General features: G+C 33.6%; 1 protein-coding gene across 10 annotated transcripts in view; it reads left to right on the top strand.

Moving 5' to 3' along the window:
• The window catches only part of LOC141449646 (suppressor of cytokine signaling 2-like), an 80125-nt gene extending 55411 nt beyond the window's left edge, over positions 1–24714 (top strand). For 2 of the 10 annotated variants that reach the window (XM_074119257.1, XM_074119253.1), the window contains 2 exons: positions 9959–10315; positions 23535–24714. In XM_074119257.1, coding sequence (XP_073975358.1) covers positions 23550–24254 — 705 coding nt within the window. In that variant the 5' untranslated portion in view covers positions 9959–10315; positions 23535–23549 and the 3' untranslated portion in view covers positions 24255–24714. Of the gene's footprint in view, positions 1–710; positions 918–9958; positions 10321–16146; positions 16300–20111; positions 20266–23534 lie in introns of those variants that run through there. The other 8 variants (XM_074119249.1, XM_074119248.1, XM_074119256.1 and 5 more) reach the window with 6 other exon arrangements.
• The last annotated feature ends 316 nt before the right edge of the window (positions 24715–25030 follow it).

The following is a 25030-nucleotide window of genomic DNA, read 5'->3' as shown; positions in this document are numbered from 1 at the left end:
ATAAAATAAAAGAAAATCATGAGTGGAGAAGGCACCCAGTGGTGTCACTCCAGTAACGGGCTTTACTCTCACGATAAGAGTAGATCACGAGGCCATCTTCTCTTCAATCTCCTTAGAGGACTGACCTGGTAATGTGGAGGAAGATAGGTGTTCTACGAGAGGGTTAGGATGAGCTGCTTTAGAGTGGAATGAAATTTGAGAAAACGAGTGTTAGCAAGAGATCTATAATGAAAGGGATTTTGAGGTCATTATGGGTTGGTGAGGTTAGATACATAGAACGGAGCGTTAAGAAGTTTTCGAATTATTTTTGACTGTAATGCCTGGAGGCGTAGTGAGTTGGAACGCTTAGTTGATTCCCATACTTCGATGCTGTATGACCAAATAGGTCCACAGTAGCAGTGGATATAAGAGTCTTTTGTTATGTAGGTTATGTTTCGAACGTTTGTCAAGTAGTCTGGCGAGAAGTTTTGTAGCGTTGGTTAGTTTCTTGGCTTTTCAGTCTAGTATGGGAATTCCATGTCAGCCGTTTGTCTAGATGCAGTCCAAGGTAGCGTACTTTGTCCCCAGTTGGTGTAGGAGTTTGGTTCAAGTTGATGGGAGGTAGGATTTTCCGTCTTACGAGTAAATACTATAAATTTTGATTTCGTAACGTTAGTCTTGATTTGCCATTTGAAAAGCAAGTCCTGTAAGTGGTTGATGTGTGTTTGTAGAGTTCGTGTAGCGATAAGAGGATCGGAATGAGGTGATAAGATGGTAGTATCGTCAGCAAAGGTGGAGAGGATGGTATTTGGATGTTGAGGTTACATATGTCTGCGGAGTAAAGGACCTAGGACACTGCCCTGAGGAACACCAGCTAGAAGCTGATGGATATCAGAGTCTGCTGCTCAACAGTTGACTCTGAAATATCGATCTTTTAGGTAGGATTTCAGGATATATTCAGGATTTCAAACTATATTACATACAAGAATATTAATTGTTGTTTACATGTAATGGTTCCAATATTTAACGCTTTGTCAATACATAAATTCCCCATTTTATTGTATTAGATTCGCTGTGTACATATTTTCTCCATTTCACTGCAACAATAAGGTAATGGAATATTTATAAAACATTCCTGTAAAGATTAGTTTTTCCATAGTTTTATTAATAGTAAGTTTTTGTTTATTTTTAATTAATAATCTAATCAACTCTGTAGTGGTATAATAATGTAATGTAATTTATATAATACAGGCTTTACTATAAAATTGCTGAAACGTTGGCGAGAAAATTTAGAGTTCGATTTTTAGACCGTATCCTCGCAAATATAAATCCAAACTAATGTTAAGTTTGTATTAGTGTGTAAATAATAAAGTTATTCTGCATGAAAGCTTTACAAAGGGAGCTTTCTTAGTCTCCCAAGTTTCAAAGAATGGCCCAACGTGGTTTTTATTTGTATTTTATTCAGTTTTTTGGTTTGTTTGCCTCCGTTCTGGACACCCGAGATGGGTAGTTGGGACGTAAAGCACTGCCAACAAAATTACATTATGTACGTACTTAACATTTTTAAAACAGGTTCAAATGCAACGTTTTTAAAACAGGTTCAAATGCAACGTTTTTAAAACAGATTCAAATCCAACATTTTTTAAAACATGTTTAAATCCATTGTGAGGATCAGATAGCTTGGCGCCACCATGTTTACACAATCTACTACTATAAATACTTATCATGTAACTTGAATCCGATTCTTTATTTAGCTTTATTGCAATTTTTTAATCATTAGGGTTACCTAATTTGGCAGTTTTGAAGTTACGCTTGAAAAAATAGTCGATTACTTTACTAATTAATTAATCCTTTATTTTTAAAATAAACAAATAATAGTACAAAATACAAAATTTGGAAATGGCAAGGCTTATAGCCGTTTGCAGGAGTTAGCCTTTAGGTGAAATAAGAAAAAAAAATACGAGGTGTGTTCAAAAAGTAACGGGAATTTTTAAATTTCGCGGGTTTGGAGAGTCTGATTGTAAAATTATTTTTTTTATTATGTTGGTACACATGCCCCTGAAGTAGGATAAAATTTTCAGTAATATTCATTGTTTACTTCTTAAGTGGCAGCCGTTAAGGTTAGACGTGTTTTTCGAGCTTGGCGATTTTTGTTTGTTAAAAAAAATGGATCAAAGAATTTGTATTAAATTTTGCGTAAAAAATGAAATAAAGTGTGTGAAATGTTAATAAAGGCATATGGTGAGTCTGCTATGAGTAAAACAAGGATTTACGAGTGGTATAGGCGTTTCCAAGATGGCCGCGAAAACGTTGAAGATGACGAACGACCTGGACGTCCAAGCACATCAACAACCGATGAAAACGTGAAAAAAGTGAAAGAAATGGTTATGAACGATCGCCGAATCACAATCAGAGAAGTCGCTGATGATGTTGCCATATCAATTGGCTCATGCCATGAAATTTTTTCGGATGTTTTGGGTATGAAACGTGTGGCAGCAAAATTTGTTCCAAAATTGTTGAATTTCGAACAAAAACAGCGGAGAATGGAAGTTGCTCAAGAGTCACTCAATGAAGTCGACAACGATGCGGATCTACTGAAACGTGTTATAACAGGTGACGAAACATGGGTTTACGGATATGATGTCGAAACTAAGGCTCAATCGTCCCAGTGGAGGCATTCTGGATCGCCAAGACCGAAAAAGGCTCGACAAGTGCGGTCGAATGTGAAGGTTATGCTCACTGTGTTCTTCGATTTTAATGGCATAGTGCATCATGAATTCTTGCCACAAGGTCAAACAATCAATAAGGAGTACTACCTACAAGTTCAACGCCGTTTGCGTGAAGCAATCCGAAAAAAACGCCCGGATTTGTGGCAAAACAATTCATGGATTTTGCACCACGATAACGCACCTGCTCACACTTCATTGCTTGTTCGTGAATTTTTGGCCAAAAACAAAACTTTAACGATGCCCCAGCCTCCATATTCGCCAGTCATGGCTCCATGTGACTTTTTTCTATTTCCAAACATAAAGAGAACATTAAAAGGCCGTCGTTTTACAAGCATAGATGACATTAAAAGCGAATCGCTGAAAGAGCTGAAAGATATCACAAAGATCGAGTTTCAGAAGTGTTTCGAGGATTGGAAAAAGCGCTGGCACAAGTGTATTGTATGCGAAGGGGACTACTTTGAAGGCGACAATATTAATGTAGATGAATAAATAAATATTTTTTTCAAAAAACGAAAATTCCCGTTACTTTTTGAACACACCTCGTATATAAATACAGATTACTTTACTATACTTTTTATTTTTTAAATCATTATCTTCGGCCAGTGATAAGACAGAAATCCTGTCGTCTTTTTACTACAAAAGACGTCAGTTACGTCAATTATTGTTACAGTTACAAAAAAAAAAAAAAAATAGAACCAGCTAAAAGAGTAAATAAATGTAAAATACGTCAAAGTTAGCTTAGCGATCTCATTGCTCGCAGTTCATTAACTAATCAAAGATGAATCTACGCTAATTCTTTCGTCTTGCTCACGCCATTGATTCCGTAAACAGCTAAACTGTCCATTACAGCATTTTATGTAAACAAAATTTTAAAATGCAATGTAAAGTTAAATGAATTCACCTTAGTTTTTATTCAAAAGTGAAAGTTTTGTATGTTTGTAAACAGAATTTATCAGTTAGAATGATACTCAAAACTTATTACTCACTGATTTCTTTTAATTCCGAACGTTTTTTGAGTCATTATTTAATTTTTATCTTTTTAAGAAAGAATTTACCCACCTTCTCTCACAGAACTACATCTAATCGGATTTCAGAGAAAAATGTTTCCAGTAAAAGTAGATTCATATGTCTGTACTTTGGTCACTGTACAAGGTTTTGATAAAACTCGTTGGAGACGTTTGTGAGAAAATCCTAAAAAACGGGAAATTCCGTTCCGTAAAGTGGCACTTGACGATTGCCATCCTCAATTTTAAATTTGATTCTTATTAATATTACAAAGGTTACAAGCCAGTACAGTAATGGCACTTTACAGGGCACTAACTGTAAATAAATGATAATTACAAACCACTAGCTATGCAGCATAACGTTATTATGACGAAATTCTCCTTATAAATAATAATTACAAACCACTAGCTGTGCTGCATAACGTTATTATGACGAAATTCTCCTTATAAATAATAATTACAAACCACTAGCTAAGCAGCATAACGTTATTATGACGAAATTCTCCTTATAAATAATAATTACAAACCACTAGCTATGCAGCATAACGTTATTATGACGAAATTCTCCTTATAAATAATAATTACAAACCACTAGCTGTGCTGCATAACGTTATTATGACGAAATTCTCCTTATAAATAATAATTACAAACCACTAGCTAAGCAGCATAACGTTATTATGACGAAATTCTCCTTATAAATAATAATTACAAACCACTAGCTATGCAGCATAACGTTATTATGACGAAATTCTCCTTATAAATAATAATTACAAACCACTAGCTGTGCTGCATAACGTTATTATGACGAAATTCTCCTTATAAATAATAATTACAAACCACTAGCTGTGCTGCATAACGTTATTATGACGAAATTCTCCTTATAAATAATAATTACAAACCACTAGCTATGCAGCATAACGTTATTATGACGAAATTCTCCTTATAAATAATAATTACAAACCACTAGCTGTGCTGCATAACGTTATTATGACGAAATTCTCCTTATAAATAATAATTACAAACCACTAGCTGTGCTGCATAACGTTATTATGACGAAATTCTCCTTATAAATAATAATTACAAACCACTAGCTGTGCTGCATAACGTTATTATGACGAAATTCTCCTTATAAATAATAATTACAAACCACTAGCTGTGCTGCATAACGTTATTATGACGAAATTCTCCTTATAAATAATAATTACAAACCACTAGCTGTGCTGCATAACGTTATTATGACGAAATTCTCCTTATAAATAATAATTACAAACCACTAGCTAAGCAGCATAACGTTATTATGACGAAATTCTCCTTATAAATAATAATTACAAACCACTAGCTATGCAGCATAACGTTATTATGACGAAATTCTCCTTATAAATAATAATTACAAACCACTAGCTGTGCTGCATAACGTTATTATGACGAAATTCTCCTTATAAATAATAATTACAAACCACTAGCTGTGCTGCATAACGTTATTATGACGAAATTCTCCTTATAAATAATAATTACAAACCACTAGCTATGCAGCATAACGTTATTATGACGAAATTCTCCTTATAAATAATAATTACAAACCACTAGCTATGCAGCATAACGTTATTATGACGAAATTCTCCTTATAAATAATAATTACAAACCACTAGCTGTGCTGCATAACGTTATTATGACGAAATTCTCCTTATAAATAATAATTACAAACCACTAGCTGTGCTGCATAACGTTATTATGACGAAATTCTCCTTATAAATAATAATTACAAACCACTAGCTAAGCAGCATAACGTTATTATGACGAAATTCTCCTTATAAATAATAATTACAAACCACTAGCTATGCAGCATAACGTTATTATGACGAAATTCTCCTTATAAATAATAATTACAAACCACTAGCTATGCAGCATAACGTTATTATGACGAAATTCTCCTTATAAATAATAATTACAAACCACTAGCTATGCAGCATAACGTTATTATGACGAAATTCTCCTTATAAATAATAATTACAAACCACTAGCTATGCAGCATAACGTTATTATGACGAAATTCTCCTTATAAATAATAATTACAAACCACTAGCTGTGCTGCATAACGTTATTATGACGAAATTCTCCTTATAAATAATAATTACAAACCACTAGCTATGCAGCATAACGTTATTATGACGAAATTCTCCTTATAAATAATAATTACAAACCACTAGCTATGCAGCATAACGTTATTATGACGAAATTCTCCTTATAAATAATAATTACAAACCACTAGCTATGCAGCATAACGTTATTATGACGAAATTCTCCTTATAAATAATAATTACAAACCACTAGCTATGCAGCATAACGTTATTATGACGAAATTCTCCTTATAAATAATAATTACAAACCACTAGCTATGCAGCATAACGTTATTATGACGAAATTCTCCTTATAAATAATAATTACAAACCACTAGCTGTGCTGCATAACGTTATTATGACGAAATTCTCCTTATAAATAATAATTACAAACCACTAGCTATGCAGCATAACGTTATTATGACGAAATTCTCCTTATAAATAATAATTACAAACCACTAGCTGTGCTGCATAACGTTATTATGACGAAATTCTCCTTATAAATAATAATTACAAACCACTAGCTATGCAGCATAACGTTATTATGACGAAATTCTCCTTATAAATAATAATTACAAACCACTAGCTATGCAGCATAACGTTATTATGACGAAATTCTCCTTATAAATAATAATTACAAACCACTAGCTGTGCTGCATAACGTTATTATGACGAAATTCTCCTTATAAATAATAATTACAAACCACTAGCTAAGCAGCATAACGTTATTATGACGAAATTCTCCTTATAAATAATAATTACAAACCACTAGCTATGCAGCATAACGTTATTATGACGAAATTCTCCTTATAAATAATAATTACAAACCACTAGCTAAGCAGCATAACGTTATTATGACGAAATTCTCCTTATAAATAATAATTACAAACCACTAGCTATGCAGCATAACGTTATTATGACGAAATTCTCCTTATAAATAATAATTACAAACCACTAGCTGTGCTGCATAACGTTATTATGACGAAATTCTCCTTATAAATAATAATTACAAACCACTAGCTAAGCAGCATAACGTTATTATGACGAAATTCTCCTTATAAATAATAATTACAAACCACTAGCTATGCAGCATAACGTTATTATGACGAAATTCTCCTTATAAATAATAATTACAAACCACTAGCTATGCAGCATAACGTTATTATGACGAAATTCTCCTTATAAATAATAATTACAAACCACTAGCTATGCAGCATAACGTTATTATGACGAAATTCTCCTTATAAATAATAATTACAAACCACTAGCTGTGCTGCATAACGTTATTATGACGAAATTCTCCTTATAAATAATAATTACAAACCACTAGCTATGCAGCATAACGTTATTATGACGAAATTCTCCTTATAAATAATAATTACAAACCACTAGCTGTGCTGCATAACGTTATTATGACGAAATTCTCCTTATAAATAATAATTACAAACCACTAGCTGTGCTGCATAACGTTATTATGACGAAATTCTCCTTATAAATAATAATTACAAACCACTAGCTATGCAGCATAACGTTATTATGACGAAATTCTCCTTATAAATAATAATTACAAACCACTAGCTGTGCTGCATAACGTTATTATGACGAAATTCTCCTTATAAATAATAATTACAAACCACTAGCTGTGCTGCATAACGTTATTATGACGAAATTCTCCTTATAAATAATAATTACAAACCACTAGCTATGCAGCATAACGTTATTATGACGAAATTCTCCTTATAAATAATAATTACAAACCACTAGCTGTGCTGCATAACGTTATTATGACGAAATTCTCCTTATAAATAATAATTACAAACCACTAGCTATGCAGCATAACGTTATTATGACGAAATTCTCCTTATAAATAATAATTACAAACCACTAGCTATGCAGCATAACGTTATTATGACGAAATTCTCCTTATAAATAATAATTACAAACCACTAGCTATGCAGCATAACGTTATTATGACGAAATTCTCCTTATAAATAATAATTACAAACCACTAGCTATGCAGCATAACGTTATTATGACGAAATTCTCCTTATAAATAATAATTACAAACCACTAGCTGTGCTGCATAACGTTATTATGACGAAATTCTCCTTATAAATAATAATTACAAACCACTAGCTATGCAGCATAACGTTATTATGACGAAATTCTCCTTATAAATAATAATTACAAACCACTAGCTATGCAGCATAACGTTATTATGACGAAATTCTCCTTATAAATAATAATTACAAACCACTAGCTATGCAGCATAACGTTATTATGACGAAATTCTCCTTATAAATAATAATTACAAACCACTAGCTATGCAGCATAACGTTATTATGACGAAATTCTCCTTATAAATAATAATTACAAACCACTAGCTATGCAGCATAACGTTATTATGACGAAATTCTCCTTATAAATAATAATTACAAACCACTAGCTGTGCTGCATAACGTTATTATGACGAAATTCTCCTTATAAATAATAATTACAAACCACTAGCTATGCAGCATAACGTTATTATGACGAAATTCTCCTTATAAATAATAATTACAAACCACTAGCTGTGCTGCATAACGTTATTATGACGAAATTCTCCTTATAAATAATAATTACAAACCACTAGCTATGCAGCATAACGTTATTATGACGAAATTCTCCTTATAAATAATAATTACAAACCACTAGCTATGCAGCATAACGTTATTATGACGAAATTCTCCTTATAAATAATAATTACAAACCACTAGCTGTGCTGCATAACGTTATTATGACGAAATTCTCCTTATAAATAATAATTACAAACCACTAGCTAAGCAGCATAACGTTATTATGACGAAATTCTCCTTATAAATAATAATTACAAACCACTAGCTATGCAGCATAACGTTATTATGACGAAATTCTCCTTATAAATAATAATTACAAACCACTAGCTAAGCAGCATAACGTTATTATGACGAAATTCTCCTTATAAATAATAATTACAAACCACTAGCTATGCAGCATAACGTTATTATGACGAAATTCTCCTTATAAATAATAATTACAAACCACTAGCTGTGCTGCATAACGTTATTATGACGAAATTCTCCTTATAAATAATAATTACAAACCACTAGCTAAGCAGCATAACGTTATTATGACGAAATTCTCCTTATAAATAATAATTACAAACCACTAGCTATGCAGCATAACGTTATTATGACGAAATTCTCCTTATAAATAATAATTACAAACCACTAGCTATGCAGCATAACGTTATTATGACGAAATTCTCCTTATAAATAATAATTACAAACCACTAGCTATGCAGCATAACGTTATTATGACGAAATTCTCCTTATAAATAATAATTACAAACCACTAGCTGTGCTGCATAACGTTATTATGACGAAATTCTCCTTATAAATAATAATTACAAACCACTAGCTATGCAGCATAACGTTATTATGACGAAATTCTCCTTATAAATAATAATTACAAACCACTAGCTGTGCTGCATAACGTTATTATGACGAAATTCTCCTTATAAATAATAATTACAAACCACTAGCTGTGCTGCATAACGTTATTATGACGAAATTCTCCTTATAAATAATAATTACAAACCACTAGCTGTGCTGCATAACGTTATTATGACGAAATTCTCCTTATAAATAATAATTACAAACCACTAGCTATGCAGCATAACGTTATTATGACGAAATTCTCCTTATAAATAATAATTACAAACCACTAGCTATGCAGCATAACGTTATTATGACGAAATTCTCCTTATAAATAATAATTACAAACCACTAGCTGTGCTGCATAACGTTATTATGACGAAATTCTCCTTATAAATAATAATTACAAACCACTAGCTATGCAGCATAACGTTATTATGACGAAATTCTCCTTATAAATAATAATTACAAACCACTAGCTGTGCTGCATAACGTTATTATGACGAAATTCTCCTTATAAATAATAATTACAAACCACTAGCTGTGCTGCATAACGTTATTATGACGAAATTCTCCTTATAAATAATAATTACAAACCACTAGCTGTGCTGCATAACGTTAAAATCACGAAATTCTTTTAAGTAAAAATTACATATAAAATTATTGTTATAAAGGTGTGGCACTCATGGAGCCGAATAAGCTGAACCCGGAGCGTTCCTGTTGGTTGAAATGGCCACCAACTACACCACAACAAAATTGTGCCTTTATCGTCCGAGGGCGTAAAAGAAATGGATGTGCTGAAATGAAAGCAGACTTTCAAAATTCCAGTAGGACTATAGTTCCAGTCGATGGCGACAACTTACTTCTTCTTCGTGAAACGGGGAGGAAAGCAGTTCTGTTTCGACTGGGGATGGATATTGGTGTTTGAATCTTACTGAATGTACCAGAAAAGTTGGACAATGCCTGGATAATCGTGGCTCCTCATCGTTGCAACAAAGTGCTGCTGAGTAGAATGAAATTTGGCAGAAAGAGTAATGTATACCAATTATAAATTCTACATCTAGCAAATGCCTAGATTTGCTAAATGCTTTGTTTTCGTGGGCAGTTCCCTTGTGCCCGCCCACTCACTGAGTAGGAATTACAGTAGTTGCTTCTATAATTATTAAGTGGAAGTTTTAGGCTTAAAAAATTTTAATATAATTAGTAAAATTATAGTTTCAACATTTAAGAATAAGCTTTATTTGATTATATGTATATATTTTACGTTAAAATTAGAACGGTTTAGAATGGTATCCAAAGGCCATGAAGTGGAACTCTTTTTAAACCGTCTTATTGGGAAGGAAGCAGGAGATAATTAGAATCTTCCTTTATTCGACTAAGTTCTAGAGTTATTCTAGTTAGAATTATTCTACAGATTCTAGAGAATGTGCAGTCCTACACCTGCATTTAGTTATGCAATTTCTAACTCAATCCCGGAGTAGTTAGAATATTGCTTACTGGATGTTATTATTTAATGAGTTTTATTGTTTGCTTCAATATTCTTGCAAGTTGCCATAGTTTGTAGTAACTAATCAGTTTGATTTGATATTTTCTCGAGAGGATACAGTGAGTGAAATTGTAGGGAGAAGTTGTGAAGTTAATTTCAATAGCAATTCTGTGTAAATGTGTTAATATTGAAGTCACCTTGCGCTTTACACCTTGACAGAAGACTTGTACATGGAACCCTCATACCCGACTTAAGAGAACAGAACTCAACAGACGCTTCTGACAACTGAAAAGACTACTCGACAACAGATCAAAACTCACTCTAGACAACAAAAGACTTATATATGTAAGTATATTAAAGCCAGTCTGGGGGCTTATGGCATCGAACTGTGGGGGTTCAACCAAACGCTCAAATCTGCAAATGGATCCAGTTCTTGCAATCTAAAATTCTTCGCTCTATAGTAAACGCTCCTTTCTACGTCACCAATCAAACCATTCACACAGACTTGAAACATTCCTTTCGTCACACAAGTTGCAAAAACACGTTACAGAAAATTCCATCTTAACATTCAAACACATCACAATCCACTTGTACATCATCTATCTTCAAGAACATTTCCAGACAACACTTCTAGACGTCTTAAAAGATCTCCTCTCTGATGAAGAGAGACAGTAGAATTTAGAATGTATTTTGGAGTGTTACCGCTGGGTAACTTCTCCACTCTGATATGTGTGAATGTTATGTATTGTTATCATAGTTGCTTATAACGCAAAATGCGTTAATTGTAACTAAATAAATGATTTTTTGAAAAACAAATTCTTGTTTTAAAAGTCACACCTGATTCTTTTACATTCTCTTTAATTAATCGTGAGATAAATACAGGGAATAAATAGAACAGAATGTGGGTGTCTTCGCCTCAGTAGAAGCGACAAACTTTTTTTTTTTATAAATAGGTTATTAATTTGAGATTTGTGTTTACAGTTTAAATTTAGCTGTTTAACCTAAGAGCACGCACATACTCCAAGAACTAACTCTACCTTCCTGTCTTATCCCCTCCCCAGTTGAAACAATCACGAGACATTAATCTTAACGTAAGAGCTAATAAATTAAACATGACGTGTACGTTATCTCCTAAGACTGCCCTATCTTCCGCTACAAACCTCTAGCCGCAGTAATTTATATAATTTACACGCCATCGTTTAACACAGTATTCATTATTTCTATTTCTTGTAGTATTACTGCATACATCACATTTGCATGTTTAATTAAGACATTCCTTGTTTAACCTTGATCACATACAGTTTATTTAATTGTTACCTCTTGGAATAACAATATCGATGGTTTCCGCTATTTCATAGGTTATTGATAAGTAGAGAATAAGATCGATAGAAATTTATTCACAAAATATGTGCCGCAATCGAATTGGAATTTCAGCAATAAACTTCTACTATTTCCTCCATTGATCTGTGTACACGCACGGTGGGTTATCTCTCTGGGCTAGTAGAAGCAAAAAGCATTTCTCTTAAGAGTCAAGATGGTTTTAATAGTCAGTCCATCTAGCAAGAGTTAGGCGGCGAGTTTAGTTTTTGCGAATAACGCTAGTAGTTAGTTGCTAGTATCAAAAACTTAATTTTAATTTTAACAACAGGTGTAAGAGTCTTTTGTTATGTAGGTTAAGTTTCGAACGTTTGTCAAGTAGTCTGGCGAGAAGTTTTGTAGCGTTGATTAGTTGTCTTGTCTTTTCAGTCTAGTATGGGCATTCCACGTCAACCGTTTGTCTAGGTACAGTCCCAAGGTAGCGTACTTTGTCCACAGTTGGTATAGGAGTTTGGTTCAAGATGATAGGAGGTAGGATTTTCCGTCTAAGAGTAAATACTATAAATTTTGATTTGGTAACGTTAGTATTGATTCGCCATTTGATAAGCCAGTCCTGTAAGTGGTTGGTTGAAATTGATGTGATTATTTAGTTGAATTATGTTTGTACCTAAGAATGGCCCAAATCTTATTAAAAGTTCGGTATTTTTTTTGCTGTTTTTAGAAGGCATTTTCGCAACAAGTTGGCCAACGCCTAAGAAATCCTCACTCCTAACAAATAGCTCCATTTTTCTATCACTATATTTTTCATGTTTAGATTTCAAAGACACTTTGAGAGGGACAATATTGTCTTGGTTAGAAGATAGTACTTTTTTAAATAACGTTGTATAGTTCTGTTATCTGCAGTAATACCAAGAGTTGCTGATCATTTTTCTGGTAATTTTTGCACAGATAAACTCATGATTTTTTTTCCCTATTCTGAATTTGTTTTGCTATTTTATTAAATTTACTACTTTTCTCTTTTGTATCGCATGTATATCTTATTCTAATTGTAGGACAGTATCGTTTTGAATCAATGTGTCTTGCCTTAAAGACCTTAAAACACAACTACCAAAAAAATTAATATTGAGAACAACTGTAATTCTAAGCCTCAGGTTAATTACAGTTCCTGAAGAAGTAGTTAATCCAATTCTCCTTCAGGAACAATGTTATTAGCTAAGGCTTAAATAAATACCTATTCCTATTGACCTTGTTAACCTAACCTCTATCGTTAAATTAACGTTTGACGAGTTCGCTGCCTCTCTGGTGACAATAATAATCTCCCCCAAGACCCATATTAACCCATTTCCAAAGATATAAAGTTAGCGAAATATTCTAAATAAAATATTAACCCAGTTGGTAGAAAGAATAATGCCAATTTCGGTCATGATTTTTTTATTATGCCGAGCTTTCGAACTAGGGACCAGGTCATCTTCAGGGCTTATTCACAATATAATATATTTTTACGTAGTGTAATAAAGTAAAATTGTTATATTGTGAATAAGCCCTGAAAATGACCTAGCCCCAAGGTCGAAAGCTAGCCAGGCTGCAATTAAAGCTCTGGCCTCTCCTAGTAAGAACCAAATTTCGGTCAATTCTTGCCACGTTGTTCTTAATTTGTTAGGAGCTTTGAATACAGTTTCGGTTGCTTGGTTCCCTGGTCATTCCTGGTAACGAACTTGCTGATGAAACGGCAAAGGAAGGAGCTTCATTGGTTACAATGACTCCTCAGCCCATTATCCCTGTATCCTATCGACGTTGTAGAACAGAGGTGGAGCAGTGGATTTTGAAGGAACATCGGAAACGGTGGAGATCCCGAGCTGACTGCCACCAGGCTAAAGAAATCCTTGGCCAGTCAAAAACGGATATAGTCGGTTTTAGCTGCTCCCGGATCCGGCCAGTTGGTTCAGGTGTTGAGTGGACATGCGAATTTAGCGCATCATCTTTCCAAATGCGGCCTTACCCAGTCGCCAAATTGCGCTGGCTGTGGTGAGTCCAATGAAACTGTGCGGCACTTTGTTGAGGTGTGTCCAGTTTATTCTAAAACTAGATTTCTCGTCTTTGGAAGGTCAAATGTCTCCCTACCGGAGATTGTAGCATCTGGTAATCTTAACGAACTTTCTAAGTTTATTCAGTGCACTGAAGCGATTGATTCGCCATGCTCCCTAGTGTCCTTGTTACTACTTTATTAGTTTATTATATTAGCATCTGGCAACTTTTAGCCGGATTTGTTGTTTTAAAGCCCCGGTATCTCTAATGAGATGAGGGGTGGGCGGGGAACAATGGGCATTTTGGATTGCCAGCGTTCCTTTCCCTTTCTGGTGGAACCGCCCGTCTAAAGCAATCTAATCTAATCTAGGGACGAAAGCTCGGCATAATAAAAAATGATGACCGAAATTGGTATTATTATTTTCATCCTTCTGGATTAATGAATCAGCCACCAAAAACAATGAACAATAAAATATTGACGAAATAAGTCATGAAACAGGTAATAGTTTAATTTGCTCACAAAAATTAGGAAATGATCTACCAAATTAGTCTACACCAACCAGAAAATAAATAATGCCTTCTAGAAATTGACACAACTAAAATATTTGCTCCAAATTATCTCAAATAGGGTGTTATAAATAACCAAGGTTGTCTAAAATATTGAGTAATAATACATGTCAGTCATCTTTATTTAGAAAACTATTACAATTAAGATGGATCTACGAGGTGTGTTCAAAAAATAAGGTGAATTTTCATTTTTCTTAAAAAATATTTATTTATTCATCGATTTTTATTTTGTCTCCTTCAAAGTAGTCCCCCTCAGATATAATACATATGTGCCAGCATTTTTTCCAATCCTCGGAACAGTTCTGATATGCACTTTTTGGTATGTCCTTGAGCTCTCTCAGCGATTCGGTTTTTATCTCCTCAATCGTCGCAAATCTCCGTCCTTTCATGGGTCTCTTCAATCATGGGAACAGGAAAAAGTCGCAGGGCGCCAAATCTGGTGAATACGGTGACTGAGACATGATAATGTCATTCAACAATTCCTGAGCGATGCTCATGCGACAGTTTTTTTGATCAAAATTCAGCAATTTTGGAACGAACTTCGCTACTACACGCTTCATGCCCAAAATTTCCGAAAAAAATTGCAGGACATGTGCCAACCGATATGCCGACAACCTCAGCAACTTCTCTAATTGTGATTCGACGATTCTTCTCAACATTTTCATCGGTTGTTGATGTGCTGGGGCGTCCAGGGCGAGCGTCGTCATTCACATCTTCTCGACCTTCTGTGAAAAGCTTGTACCACTTGTAAACATTTTTTTGACACAGAGTACTCTAACCGTACGCCACTCTCAACATTTCAAGTGTTTTTGAGCACTTAATTCCATTTTTTACACAAAATTTGATTCAAATTCGTTGATCCATTTTTTTCGACAGAAGAGAATCGCCGAACTCGCAAAACACTTGTCTTATTTATGCCTCTAACATACAAACTAAACATGCTATATAGCTACAACTTTGAAAATATGTTCGAGACAAGTGTACCAACATAAAAAAAAAAGACAATCGTAATTCGAATGTACGTAGCCCGCGAAATTTGAAAATTCACCTTATTTTTTGAACATACCTCGTATTTACAAATAAACTACGTCATAATAAGATTCACTATGAAAGTTCCTGATCATTTGTCTCTTGATGACAAAACTAAATGCAGGAAAATATCAAACTCGTACGCAATATTACTAAGTATCGGGGACTTAATTACCAATCACTATTTAGTAATGCAGAACGAGAAAGATATATGAATCATTTTGCTAATTCAAAGTAAAAATCGAACAATAGTAAACTAACAGGAAAATGGCGGAATAACTTCTTTCTACATTTATTAGTCATTTGTTCCAAGTTTATTCCAGGAAGAGCCCGAAACTATTCTTTAATCAGTAGAGGTTGACGCATGCGCAGTTATTTAAAAATATCGGTAAACAAAAAATAATAATAGTAAATCTATTTTGTTTTGTCAAACAGTCTGAATGTTTTAGTTTTGGGTGAATGTTAGTCCCATGTTTTTGAGTTACTGGAGTTTGAGAGCTGTTCTATTTAATTTTTCAATTGTCTGTGGCTCCAGTTTACAGTTCTTCAGAGTATACCTCTTCAGAGTATTCTGCAAATAGGAATAGTAAAGTACGTAATTATTTTACTTAAAGATTAATGTAAAGAAAAAATTCATGTTCTTTTCGGGCAGTATGTCATGTCCAAGTGCAAGATTCAGTTCTCTGCAGTTCAGGTTTCCGTTTTAAAGGATTGTGCTTGAATACAAAGAGGTCCTATTATATGTGCAATGAAATTGAATAGAAACACTTAAGATTTAGTTGCATTTAGTCGTTTAAACTCTACGATTCAAATCATCTTGCATCTACCAAGTGAGCAAACTCTACAAGTATTACAGGTCCCTTTCGATTTCTATTAATTCTAAGTTACTTTTTCGATGGGTTTATTACTTCAAATTGATTATTCCGTTTAGTTGAGGGAACAGTAATGAAGGGTCATGAACCCTTAGGGAAAGTAAACATCACGAATTTCCCCAAATCTAATAAAATCACTTCCGTTTGAAATTTTCCCAATAAAAGGGATGGATCAAGATGGCAAGCCAGTAAGGTGCCACCGTCGTAAAGATGCTTGTTCCTATAGCGGCACAAGGGCAAAAGGACTTTGGCCGACAGGCAATACTTCCTTTAAGGCTGTGAGATCTTGGCCGATGCACGATAAAATGGAGAAGTACCATAAACAATTGGCTGCGATACAGAGGCGCATCGTCATTTCCTAATAAAATGTTTCGGAACCTGGTGTGCTTGTAATCGCTGGGGGTTATCCACAGACAGATATTTTGGCCCAGTCTAGGAAGAAGAAGCGATAGTCTGCCGAGGACTGCGGAAGGTGGACGGTGAGACAAAGTCCAAACTTGGCACGGTGAGTGAAACTTGGTTACTTCCTCACACGATTCCTTACTGGGCATTTTAACTCATACCTGTATAAGATGAGGAAAGTGGTATGCCTGCCGTGTATCCAGTGAAAATGATGCCTAACACACCTACATAAAAGCTCCGGGCGCTAATGATCTCAGATGTTGGCGCGCCTTAAATTATTTTAAAAAAAATGGTCCTACTACAGATATTTATTTGTATTTGGTATATTTATTTACGATTTATTTGTGAAATTCATTCAGTTCATGGTGAAGTTTTTGAAAAAGAAATATATTGTAGTAATAGACCACTTAAACTTGCCTCGATACTATTTTTAACAAAGCCATATTTATCTATTTACATTGAAACTGTTTTATTTTTAATGCACTACATTAACAGCTGTTACATAAAGTAGTAGGTTTTGTGGAGGTTCACTTCGATAATAATCGCTTGTCAAGGTCGTCTTTACTTCTTTAACTTTAATAAACACGCAAATTAAATATCTCCCTCGTTCGTATATTTACTTTGTCGAAGTGAAGACACTACGCGCTGTCAGTATAGCTTGCCAACCGTACTACTATGTCTATTGAATCTAGACTAGATACTAAATAGTATACTTCTGTTTTCTTCTCATTTAAAAGAAGGTAGATACCATTGTTCATTTTCTCTACTTTATTCTCTGCGCAGTTTCTCTAATAGACCATTAAAATATTGGTTTTGAAATTTCTAGAGTAAATTCTAAATTTTGAATTTTTGCGCTGCATTTGAAATTGCAGAAAAAAGTTTTTCGTTTTATCTATTTAATGGTAATAATATATTTGATTAAATTTCATTAAATAAAATGTTTCTTCTAAACAGCCTAATAACAGTACATGAATTATGTACTGCGAAATACAATTTCGTCGTACTACACAATAACTGTACCACAAAATATTTCACTTGCTATACCATGCATTAATAGTACCTTATATAATTAATTTTATTTCTTCGAAACCGTGCCGTTAAATATCTAATTATAAATATTATTTCCCGAATGGTTTTAAAGTAAAGTCAATTAATAATTTGAAATAAATTTTACTTGTTAACTAATTTATGTTTTAATTTTGTATATTTCATTATGTGTGAGAGTAACATGAAATATTTCTAAATAAACCAATCCAGATCAAACTCTCTCTAACTTTGAACCAGAAATTAATCAAGAGTTTAGGAAGTGTGTAGGGGATTTCTTAGAAAACAGCCTTGAACTATACAGTAGAGTTACTTTTCATCAAAGATTTTGTATACCTTGAATTTCTTATTGCATAGAATTCTTAAAAATTATTCTTAATGTAATAATACAAATAAGGATTTTATTTATTTTGACTTTTAATTGCAGTAAATGGATTACTATATCTCACTAGTAATAAAAGTATTAAATCAAATTAATCTTACATAAATCGAAACTTCATTTCATTATCCCAGTCGTTTACATAAACAAAAATAATCAACGCTTTATTGTTATAAGTACTGGATTATACTTAGCTGTTGTGTTGTAAAATTTATTTAGAATGTTTTATTTCCAATATACGAGGGTCGTTTGAAAAGTCCGTGCAAAAATAAAAACTACTTAATTTTTGGGGGTAAATCTTTTTTATTTTTCAACATAGTCTCCTTTTAGATTATACACTTCGTCCAACGCTGCTCTAGTTAGTTGATCCCTTCCGAATAATAGGATTTGTCCAAGTCTGAAAAATAGCCATTCGTTTCTGCAATCTCCTCGTTTGAATAAAATCTTTTTCCCGCCAGCCATTTCTTCATATTGGGGAAGAAATAGTAGTCCGAGGGAGCCAAGTCTGGAGAATAGGGGGGATGTGAAATGAGTTGGAACCCTATTTCCCATTAATTTTGCGACTACAACTGCTGAGGTGTGAGCTGGTGCGTTGTCGTGATGGAAAAGGACTTTTTTTGTGGGCCAATCGTGGGCGTTTGTCTTGCAGCTCGGTTTTCAAACGGTCCAATAACGATGAATAATATGCACCTGTAATAGTTTTACCCTTTTCCAGATAGTCGATGAGGATTATTCCTTGCGAATCCCAAAAGACAGTCGCCATAATCTTTCCGGCCTTAAGGAACGATCTTCGCCTTTTTTTTTGGCGCAGATTCCCCCTTGGTAAACCATTGTTTAGATTGTTCTTTGGTCTCAGGAGTGTAGTGATGTATCCATGTTTCATCCACAGTGACGAAACGACGCTTAAAGTCCTGCGGATTCTTCTGGAACAGCTGCAAACCGTCCTTGCAACACTTCACAAGATTTCGTTTTTGGTCAAGCGTGAGCAATCGCGGCACCCATCTTGCGGATAGCTTTGTCATGTCCAAATGTTGATGCAAAATATTATGTACCCGTTCATTCGAGATGCCCACAGCACTAGCAATCTCACGCACCTTCACTCTTCTGTCATCCATCACCATATCATGGATTTTATCAATGATTTCTGGAGTAGTAACCTCAACAGGGCGTCCAGACCGTTCAGCGTCACTTGTGCCCATATGGCCACTCCGAAAATTTTGAAACCACTTATAAACTGTTCTAATCAAAGGTGCAGAGTCACCATAATGTTTATCAAGCTTCTCTTTAGTCTCCTGAGGCGTTTTGCCTTTCATAAAGTAGTGTTTAATCAACACACGAAATTCTTTTTCGTCCATTTTTTGAAAATCACTCGACTTCCTCGATTCAAACGAATGCCAAACACAAAGAAATAGACCGATCTGGCTGAAACTTGGTGTGTGTTCTTCCAAGAGATGCTACTAACTAAACATAACCTCGATACGCGCCAGTGGTGCTATCTCTCTGACTTTGCACGGACTTTTCAAACGACCCTCGTAAATGTCATAAAAAATTGATAAGTAATAATGATTACGGCGCATTAAAAAAAAATAATTAGATAACAAATTTAATAAGAAACTGAAACTAAGATGGTTTACAGAGATAACGCAATGAGTGAATTCAAAAAAATAAAGTTAAAATGACTGAAAGCACATTCTGGTGGTAGAATTTATATTTAAAGTAGTGTGACTAACTTTAAACAATTGTCTTCAGTAAGTGGCACGAGTTGGTCGAGTAGTGTTTGGTGAAATGAGTTGTGTATAGTTATGGTTTTGTAAATATTTTTTTTTTTAAAAAACAATTATGAGGCAAAATATTTTTCAAGTAAGATTTTTTTTCTCTTTTCTGTTATTCCACTTGTAAATTTAATGTTTATTTGTTATTAACATTTAAACTTTGAAGAGCTCATTAAATTGGTTTCAAAGAATCCTTTCCTTCTTATTCCTTATGTTAGTAAATGTTAATGCGGCAATTTAGTATAAACTTAATATTAAGTTGATTATTCTAAAAGGAATTCTATTCGCATGTGAATGACAAACAAATATTTTAAGCTTACTTCTGGGCTAATGATGCAGACCAGTCGCTTATATTTTACCTTAACAAAAACAGTTTAAAAAGTTAAATATAAAGGATTGATTAAACGGCAAAAGGTACACAATCAGCAAGTATCCAATGTTTCATTCATACTTAAATTCCTAATTTCAGTTATATGGAAACGTTCGAAAAAGCATAAGTTCATTATTTTATTACAATGATATCATTTAAGTAATTTTACTGAATTAATTTTGTTTAGAATATATTAGATATCGCACTCCCTTGAGCTGTTCATTTTAAAATACAAAAATATTTGTTCAGTTAAGTTTTAAATTTTAATCCTTAATTTTCCCCTCATAATTTTCAGATTTTATGTAATTTATCTCAAATATAGGGAAACTTTTGTCTTTGTATTGGACGTTTTGTATGTTATGTGTATTTTATATGTATATTTGTATGCATATTATTTTGTATGTTTTGTATCGTATGTTGTAGTCGTGTGAGTGTGCCGAAGATTTTTTGTTAAAATAGTCCATTAGAACGTGTTGTGTAATTTAAGGTGTCTACTATTTTGTAAAAATTCCCATTTACAAGAAAACCTAACTAAAACTTCACTAAAAAAAAGTCGTGTGAGTTTGCATATTAGATGTTAAATATTAAATTGGAAATAAAGTTAATAATAATGGTCAAAGGAGCCGAAAATTGCCGACAAAAACCGATCACATTCGGCTAGATAGAGAGAAATGAGAGAAATATGATTTTAAATAGACAGCTAAGGCTGGATGGGTTAGTGATCCAGTAATTCCTTGAATTTGCTGTTCTCTAACCCATCAGTCTTTGATGGCATAGGTTTGGACTGACTTTACTGCTCCGTAGTCAGTTTATCCACTATATCTCAGGAATGGATGATCGCAGTAACTTCAAATTTGATATTTTGTTCAAGTGACACCACTTGAAGTGACAATACATTTTTGGACCAAATATCTCCACCGAAAGTAGCACTTTACTGAATAGATTTTTCACTTTTTTAATCATTTTTTTCAAAAACCGCTTTTTCAATATTCTTTAAACTTGGTGTAATTATAGCTCATAAATAGTTCTATAACTTTTATAGGAAACATTTTTCTGGAATCATTCGATTAAGGGCACTTTTGTGGGAGGGGGTGGTTAAGTAATCCGGTAGAACGCAAGTGCGCTGTAATATATGGTCTTACTCTTAATGTTGATCATAACGGTCTTTGATGTCTAGTAAATTATAGAAAATATTAATGAAAAGTTAATGCAACTCAAATGATATTAATGAAATATTAAATACTTGCTAACTTTTTTCGTTTAGTCAAGCCTTATACCTAACCTTTTAAACTGTAAGGTTTTGTTAACGAGATTTCAATTAAAAGATTGTAATCTAAGCTACAAATGTGAGTGCTTTAAAAAACATTTAATGATGTTTGGAACTTAATTCTGAAAAATCCTGTACCTTAATGCTGGTAGATTGGGTTGGTTTCTTAATATCTCATTATCTGAGATAAGGATTAGGAAAATTCTGTAGATGAAAATGTGTAGTCTATTCGCAAATTATCAAGGGAGGAACATACACCTCGCGTTTCTAGTTTGACGGGACTTAGTTTGCCCTTTAAAATCTTAAGCGCCCATGTTTGTGCGGCGCTGACATATTGAAATGTTTAGATCTGACCCAACGGTTGGGCAGACAATACTCTTAAAATATGTTTTACCCTTTTGCAAAGGGGAGTGTAGGCCTCAAAATACACGTACTTCTTAATTTAAAAAAACTTCACAAATTATTGTTGCTAATAAAATAGCCTTGATAAATCTCATTTACACTGCAACATATGAACCGCAGTTAATGTGTATAACCTCAGTTGAAGTTTGGCCATGTAAAAGAGTAGCTCTTAAATTTAGAGAATTTGAAATACATTCTGATTTAGTTACAAATATGAATTTACAAAAAAACAACCCATCAATAATAACACCATCCCTAAAAATCCTAGACGTCGCCTGAAGCGCAAATAGTATTTAGGCCATTTTATTCACTAACGCTTTCTGCACTCTAGTTGGGAATGTACTTCGTCAAGTGTCACATTTATTTTATTTTTTTTTATCTCGGCGATCTCTTTTACTTGTGCATGCACTTTACAAGTTGTAAATAAATACAAGGGGATAGTGCATCTGTATGAACAACATAATTTAAAAACGATGAATCGCAAAAAGTTCAAATTTTAATATTTCGCATGGCTGCCATTGTGATTTCCAGTAATAAGATTTTAGAAATACTGGTTCGTTAAATATTTATTTTATTTTTAGCTATTCTATGTTCCAAGAAGAATTTCATTACGTAAATTTGCGCTGTTAAGAGTTTGTGTTCGTATTAGATTTTGTCAATATATTTACTGAAAGGTAAAAGTAATTCGCTTTAAATGGTTCCACTTGAACAATCTCTGTGTGTAAGAAGTTACGCAATTTTTGGAGGTTGCTCGTGTAGGTAAGGCAGCACTTCTCGGAAGAATTGGTGCATGAATTAGTGTGAGAACATTAAACCAATTTATATTTACATCTTTAGTACCACTCTAAAATACTGATAATTAATACTGAATATTATTATAAAGTACTTCTAGTGGAGTGATCTAAGATAATGAACGTTCTCAGGAATTTTCCGTTTTGAGAGATTTTTACAAATTGTACTATCTGTTCAACGCAACTTAAAGAATATAAATATCGTAGAAAGTTTGACAAAATTTGAAAGTTGCCAAATTATGCATTAGGAATTTTCTTAAAACGAATTATATCAGTTAACAGTAGTCAAATCTGGCCTCCTCTTTCTAAGTGAAACTTGCTTTAGTAACCACTGCATCCGAATTTAGTAATAATTTTAATCTAATTCTAAAGGATTTTTTTTCACGTGCTCCATGCATTTCCGATTTAAAAGCCGGATGCACAGGGTGAGCTAGACACTCAGGAAAGGAAAGACTAAAAGTGCATTATTGGACTAGTTACCGTTTAAAACTTAAGTGTAAATAAATGTGTGTTGCTTTTTGTTGCAGGGGTCGGAGTTGGTGATGTTGACCAGCTGTCCGAGGTGCCAGCACACGTTCAGGGCGCCATGCTGCGGTCTACCATCTCCGGAGCCATCGCCTTCTCTACCGTTGACATTCATATTGCCATCTCCGCCAATCAATCCAAAACCATATCGCCATCATTCGCCACATCGGCCAGAAGTAGACTTGGAAAGACTATCATGTACATTACGTTGCCTAAGGATATCTGGTTGGTACTTCGAAGGAGTCAATTGGCAAGAATCAATAGGTTTATTGGCAGCCACAAAACCGGGCACATTTCTAGTAAGAGACAGTTCCGATCCTCGTTATCTGTTCTCATTGAGTATACAACGTGCTGCCAATGGCCCAACATCCGTACGAATACATTATCGAGACGGCTATTTCCGTTTAGACGCAGAGCCTTCCTTAGTACCGAACATTCCTATTTTCGACTGTGTCGTTAAATTAATAGAATATTATGTAGGCATGTCATCGTATCCAAATAAAGGCCAACAAGAGCAGCAAGTACTATTAGATCGAACTGGACAAAAATATTCGCATATACTGCTCAAATCGCCATTGTATCAAAGGACTAAATTTCCAAGCCTGCAACATTTGGCACGGCTGAAAGTGAACAGTTTGTTAAAAAACGGTGTGACAGTTCCTAAATTAAATATACCAGTGATCCTAAAGGAATATCTATTGGAGTATCCATATACTCTTTGAAAACGGAGATAGTGATCACCTCATGTGCTTTAATTACGCAACATCACTATTATTTTTAGTTTGAATACCCTGCCCAGGGTTTTATTGTTACGTTTACATATAATAACAAAGATCAATTATAGAACTCTGCCCTCAGAAATTATGATCGCAATCAATTAATTCCTCTCAGAGCTGATTCAATGACTATTGAAAATATTTTGTTTCCAAATAACACGAACGAATATAATTTTTCTATTTCTATTTATTTTATTCCCACCAACAATTTTGTTTAATCACATTGTAGTCATTAAATAAGGTTCGTGAAATTGAATTGGGAACGCTATTAACTATAATGAAATATGTCCTCGAATCCGCTCTTAGAAATGTTTTAGTTTTTTGCCTATTAAAACTTTTATGGCAAAAGGCGTTATGTTTCCAAAGAATAGTTGTATAATTAATTCGACTGAAACTTTTAAATACACCACCAATTACAATTATTATATTTTTATTTGGCATGCTCCCCATGTACTTAACTTTTGTTTCTTTTAATAAATAATAAAAATCCAAACAATATAATAATCAAATATTCATGTTACCTCTTGGAGCAGTTTATATGAAAAACAATTTTTATATATATATTAGTATACTTAATATATATGAATAAAAATATCCTCTCGTGAAAATATTCTCTTTGTATGTTTGTCTATTACGTTACAACAAACTATTTAAAACGAAGTATATAAATAAAATTTTTATTTTGTATAATATATATAAATATGTAAACTTTGCTCTGTATT

The sequence above is a fragment of the Rhodnius prolixus genome, unplaced genomic scaffold, assembly GCF_049639745.1.
Source record: "Rhodnius prolixus isolate KJV_2025 unplaced genomic scaffold, Rpr scaffold_2, whole genome shotgun sequence".
NCBI lineage: Eukaryota > Metazoa > Arthropoda > Insecta > Hemiptera > Reduviidae > Rhodnius > Rhodnius prolixus.
Note: the sequence above shows the minus strand (reverse complement) of the source record. Positions and strands in the feature narration are given on the sequence as shown.